The 5,940-nt window shown below is 50.9% G+C and overlaps 1 protein-coding gene across 1 annotated transcript in view; it reads right to left on the bottom strand.

Moving 5' to 3' along the window:
* Positions 1 to 2,906: 2,906 nt before the first annotated feature.
* Positions 2,907 to 5,940, bottom strand: part of FDFT1 (farnesyl-diphosphate farnesyltransferase 1) — a 6,466-nt gene continuing 3,432 nt past the window's right edge. The window contains exons 4-6 of the mRNA XM_010187907.1: positions 4,862 to 5,038; positions 4,451 to 4,603; positions 2,907 to 3,201 (exon numbers count right to left, since the gene is read on the bottom strand). Coding sequence (XP_010186209.1) covers positions 2,980 to 3,201; positions 4,451 to 4,603; positions 4,862 to 5,038 — 552 coding nt within the window. The 3' untranslated portion in view covers positions 2,907 to 2,979. The remainder of the gene's footprint in view (positions 3,202 to 4,450; positions 4,604 to 4,861; positions 5,039 to 5,940) is intronic.

Genomic DNA, 5,940 nt, shown 5'->3' with positions numbered 1-5,940 from the left:
TTTGTTTTTTTTTTTTTAATTGTATGGTGGAGCTGGAGGTGGAACTGCTCTCTGCACGCCCTCTGCTCTTGGTGGGTCACAGCTATGGGGCATTCCCTGCTCAAAGGACTGCTGGGGGGTTTGCTGCTATGGTATTTGGGTAGCATGGACCCCTTCCAGCTCAGTTTTGTGTACTGGGAGGGTAGGAAGCAGTAGCTTTGTGCTGGGATTAGGGACTTGGTGGGGCAGTGGAGATGGATCCTGCAGGGAAACCATGGCCGGGTGTGATCTGTGCACCCCTGGCTGGGTTGGTGTGGCTGTGAGCACCCAAAACAAACAGGGTATGTTAGCGTGTGCCTTGAATTGGCTAATTTAGACCTCTTAATGACGAAATACTGATGAACTTGATGTGTGGCTGGCTCTGGCCAGAGCTGCGTTAAGGCCCCCCCTGCCTGCAGCGAGTCCTTTGTGCATCGCTTGCCCCGCTCCATCCATTCGGCTGCTTTTTAAACCACTTGTTCCTCAGCTTTTTATTTGTCTTTGGGTTTTGTCCTGCTGTAGTCTGAGGTTCTCGATCCTAGGGAAAGGCCTGGCTGGAGCTCCTTTATAAATGTCCTGCAAGCATCTAGGAGCACACTGGAAAGAGCAAACCACTCGATCCATGGCCAGGCAGCTTGGTGTGGGCCATGCCTTGGTACCGTGTCCAAATTGGGAGGGTGCAGGTGTAGAGATGAGGGATGGTCCCTGGGTCTGCTGCAGGGAGCTCGTGTGGATGCTTGGAGGTTACCTCCCTAAGTCGCACACAAGTGAAGCTTTTTTGTTTTGTCGCAGGTGTTAAGGAAGAAGAAAAACCTTGTTTTTGTAACCGGGGGGAGGTGTAATAGCTCTGTAGGAGGAATCATGTGATTTGCCAACACTAATATAGCGAAAGAGCTTTTTTTATTTTTTAATTTTAAAGCACAAAGTCTATTGCTGAGCTGAGGCTCCAGGCCTGAAACGCCTGACGCAGGCTCTCCTTTGCACTGTAAAATTGCCCCTTACCTCTGCTTACTCGGACAGCAGTGAGACAGAGCCGTGGTGTACGTGAGTGGAACAACTGTGCCAATAAATGATTTCTCCAGTGTCTCGTCTCCTGGCCTCTGATTGCTTCTTCTTGACTTCAGACCACCTCAAACTTCTCCTGTTGCTGTGTTGTGGAAGCCAGGTGAGCCCCTGCTGTCTTCATGCAAGCATGGTCCAAGACATGGAGAGCACGGCTGCAGCCCAGGCTGTGCCACCACTCCTGTCTGCTGTGCAAAGTCCATTAAAAGTTAATTTTAATTGTTTTTTAGCTGTCTCACCCTGGTCAAAATTCATCCTTTGGGTCTGGCACACAAGGCTTTAACTGTGGTGGTAGTGAAGAAGCATCCACGTTTCATCTGAGCTAAGGGCTGTGACTTGTGGCATGGTGGGGAATTACCAGTGTAAAAGAAGTAACAGCTTAAAATAATGATCAAACACTTTTTCTTTTCTTTTTTTCCCAAAGAAAACTTTTAATTTCAACAAGACAGGAAGCTGCACAAAGAGATCTACCGCAAGTTTCTTGTGAACAACAGCTTAAAACTATCTACATGGGTACTTGTGGAGTAGGGGTCCTCCCTCTGAGTAACAGTTTGGCCACAGAGGCCACCGAGCTGCAGCTGGGAGACAGCTCTGTCCTACACCAGGACACCAGGACAGGGGCTGTCCTTCCCCTCACAAAGGCAAAGCAGCATTTGGGGGTGATAGGGACCATGAAAACAAAAGCCCACCCCAGGAAAACAGGACTTGCCTTTAAAGCATCGTGTTGTCTTCTCACCCAAACTGTTCCCAGGAGGAACGTGGCCCACGTGTAAGTCCATCCTGATGTGTTTCAAAACAGCAGTGGAAGCCTCTTCCAGTTTGCGCATCAGTGTAACCCAAAGCATCCTCCCAAGCCAGAGCCAATCGGCCAGGGAAACCCGCCCTGGCCATCTCTGTGGTGGCTCAAGCCTTCCCACCCTGTGGTGGGGATCGCTGCTGCCTTTCAAGTCGGTCAATGCAGCGAGGTCCCCAAAAAAAGCATCCCGCAAGGGACAGCACAGTGGAAACCCCGCTCCTTTGCTGTGATGGAGCTGCTCTGCCATGGCCACCCATACCCTTGGGCTGAAGAAGTGGTGCAGAGCCCAGGCCCTGCAGTGGAGTCAGATGTGAGGTTTTTTTTAGCTCAGGGCCATGCAGGCAGCTCCCTTCTCCTCACTGTAACCTCCCCAGCTGCTAAAACATGAAGCTGTGCTAGAGGAACTTTCAGCTGGGGGCACATTGGAGTGGACAGATCATCCCACCTATGTATTTAGCGTTAAGAGGGCTTGTTTCAAGCCTTAGCAGCTTCCTTTAGCACAACAGAAACATGACGATTGCCTCTGTTTCCAGGCTGCAGGACATCAACCAGCCTGGGCTGAGGGCCAGAAGGTGGCCAGAGCCTTCTCCCTGGATAAGGAACCCTGTTCCTCTCCCGGCTGAAGCAGCGTCCTTCCAGTGCAGAGCACCAGAGGTGATGGGGAAGAAGCTGCCAAAAAAGAGAGGCAGAACCCAGAGGGTTTTACCTAGCACTGAGCTGGAAATGTGTCTCAAACCTCAAGCAAGAAGAGAGGCAACTGGAGTTTCTATCTAAAACCATCCTAATCAACAAAAAAAAAATAATTCAGGTAAACTGTCCAACAGGAAAGAAGGGGGAAAAAAAAATACTCCACCCCAAACAGTAAGACTCCAATTAGTGTTCGTAACCATCCAAGCAGATGGCAAAGGCGGTGAGGAGCAGAGTCCAGCAATGCTGCACCATCGCCCCAGGGCTGCAGCTCACCGGCGTCCTGTCCTTGTCACCGTCCCAGGCCCCATGGCACCCCCGGTGCCTCGGCCATCCCCACAGGCAAGGGACGAGGAGACTCCTGCCTCCGCTGCCCATCCGCCAACCAGCTCTTCCCCCCGCCCGCCCGCTGTCCATCAGTTCTCGCCCGCCTGGACGTACTCCTCGGTGGCCTTGGAGATGGTGCTGAGGTACTGCCAGCTCAGGGCGGCCAGGAGCATGGCGCAGGACAGGTAGATGGGGGAGTAGTGATGGCGTGAGGCCATGGGGCCGTTGGGCAGGCTCATGGCACGGATGGTGGCGATGATCTGCTGCGTCTTGTTGGATGATGGGTCTGTGCTTGGGATCTTCTGGTAGATCTGGGGAGGGAGGAAGGAGGAGTTGCAGTTATTATCCAAGGATGAGGAGACACGTGGGACCACCGGGTGGAAGAGGAAGCCTTAAGGCTCCTGCTCTGGACTAGATGATCTTTTAAGGTCTTCTCCAACTCTTAATATTGTGTGATTCTGTGATTCTATATTATTAAGGGCCACCGTGTCCTCTGTGGTGAACTACACAGAGCAAGGACCAGCTGCAAGGGATGCCCTGATGAGGGCCTATTTCCCTTGAGAAGTGCATTAAGCCAAGCAGCCTCTTGAGGGCACCCCATGATGGGAGATGGACCACACGCCCTCAGACACCATCCTTCAACCACAAGCCGGGTTGCTGAGAGCAGTGGTTCTCACCCAGCGATCCTTGCTCACTGCTGGTGTGCTGCAGCCCACCCCAAACCATGAGGACACCTCAGTGTGACTGCCAGGAGGAAATAGCCACTTTTGTCAGATAACACCATGGCCTTTGGGGTTTTCGCTATGGTCTGCAAACCCTGTGGCCTTTAAGATATTTGTCTGCATGAGTCTTAGCGAGGCATGCACAAGCAGAGACCCTCCTCTGGGCTAAGATGTCACTGACCCTTGCTTGTCACAGGGTAGATAAGTCTGCAAAGTGAGCTCATGGTTGGGGTCTCCCAGGTGCAGAAGTAATGTCTTTTTATTTAATCCTCACTGGATTTGGTTTTTGGGGTTAGGGGTTTTTTTCCCCATGAATCTATCCACCAAATGTGAACTTTTGACCTCCACAGCACCCTGAAGCTGGGAGTCCCACTGCTTTAACCACCTGTGAAGAGCTGCTGTTCTTTACTGCTGGCCATGAAGCACAAGGAAACCACCCGCATCGTGCTGTAACTACAGGCGCAGAAGAAGCGAGACTGCTGACTGGAGCAGCCTAGGGGGACATGATGCAACCTGTTCAGCAGTGTGTTATGGGAAAGGTCCTCTGTGCCTGCTCAGCCCAGGGGAAGCCCTGCTTCATTCATCTCATTCTCCACCAGAACCAGGACCTTGGTCTCTGCCTCTCAACATTAGGCTCAGACCAAGGGCACCTTTGAGGGAACACATTAAGCACTCAATTTGGTCCAGACCAAAACCACATCAGTGTCACTGTGCCCTGCCACCATAAAACTAAGAGACGTAAGGAAAGGATTAACAGATTCACTGGTCTTCCCAGCTCCACACCAGCAATGAGGATAGGAACAGCCAGAAATTACTCAAAGGAAGTTTCTCAACCTACCTCTTCCACATACTGGTACATGATGGCTTTGACAGCTTGTATGTTTGTGGCATCCATCATGAGAGTGACGGCTTGCCCCTTTCGGATCTTCACTACACCCCTGAACACTTGCTTGTTGTTATAGCAGGCAGCCAGCGTGGCAATAGCCATCACCTAAGGAGAAACATCAAGAGCATTACTGCATTGCCAAGGCAGCAACCTCAGCCCTAGAGAAATCAACGGCAAGACACTCTGGAGTGGAGCCACAATCTCACCAACAGCAGAAATGATAGGCATCAGGAAGGAAGGAAGAGAGAGAAGAGATGGAGAATAAAACAGGCTAATACCAGCATGATACATCACCTCCTTCACCTCCAACTTCTCATCAGCTGGGCTGCAGACGATGAAGAACCACCTGAAAGCATAACTCACCTGGGGGATAGCGCAGAAGTTGAAGACACTTTGGTTTTTCAGCCGAGATAAGTATGTGAGGACATCAGGGACGTGGTGGAGGGCGTTGGTGATGAGCTCATTCAGACACTGGACAGCCATATCGATGTTCTCTGGCTTGGCAAGATCTGAGAGCTTCTTTGCGTATCTGCTCCAAACCTAAAACACCAAGACAAGGACCCAGGAGTTGGAGGGAACATTCATGCTGTAAGAGAGACGTCAGTAATAGTTTGCAGTCTGGAAGAGCAACAAGAACCACCACAGACTCAGGAAAGCCTTGAAGGATTGGGGCTTACTAGGCTAAAGAAAAGGAGGAAGGCTGCAGAGATGTAACAGAATTCTTGGAGGGCCAGCACACAAGGAGCTGTCAGGCATAGGAAGAGCTGATCCTGCTTTTGGGAACAGAGGAGGTACCCTCTTGAGATCTCACCCAGTCTTTCCCTCCCTCATTCCTAGAGCCAACGTAAGAGAGGGGAAAAAGTTGTCCAACAAGGTCTTCGCAGCATGAGGAGACATCACCTCATCCCCACATCTGTACCCTGACAGCTGTCAGGCATAGGAAGAGCTGATCCTGCCTTTGGGAACAGAGGAGGTACCCTCTTGAGATCTCACCCGGTCTTGCCCTCCCTCCTTCCTAGAGCCAACGCAAGAGAGAGGGGAAAAAGCTGCCCAACAAGGTCTTCACAGCATGGGGAGACATCACCTCATCCCCACATCCATACCCTGACAGCTGTAGGTGGCACTTACCAGCCAGCTGTCATGAGAACTATTATTATCAAGAAGATGTACAGCTAACAGTAGTGATCTTATGCAGCACAGCTTTACTGTAAGGTCTTAATAAAATTAGATTGTCAAGTCTCCTGTTAACTTTGATTTAAAGGGACATGAGATACACCACCATTTTAGCTGTGCATCCTCTGCTATGCCCCCTGTAATGCATTCCTTGGACAGGCATCCATGGACAGCTGGCTCCATCCATTACAGGTCATGGAGAGAAGTATGAAACACTGTCAAGAGACACCAACAAACAGTGGGAAAAATGCTGCCTTTGGGAATTTCAA

The sequence above is a fragment of the Mesitornis unicolor genome, unplaced genomic scaffold (assembly GCF_000695765.1).
Source record: "Mesitornis unicolor isolate BGI_N332 unplaced genomic scaffold, ASM69576v1 scaffold26697, whole genome shotgun sequence".
NCBI lineage: Eukaryota > Metazoa > Chordata > Aves > Mesitornithiformes > Mesitornithidae > Mesitornis > Mesitornis unicolor.
Note: the sequence above shows the minus strand (reverse complement) of the source record. Positions and strands in the feature narration are given on the sequence as shown.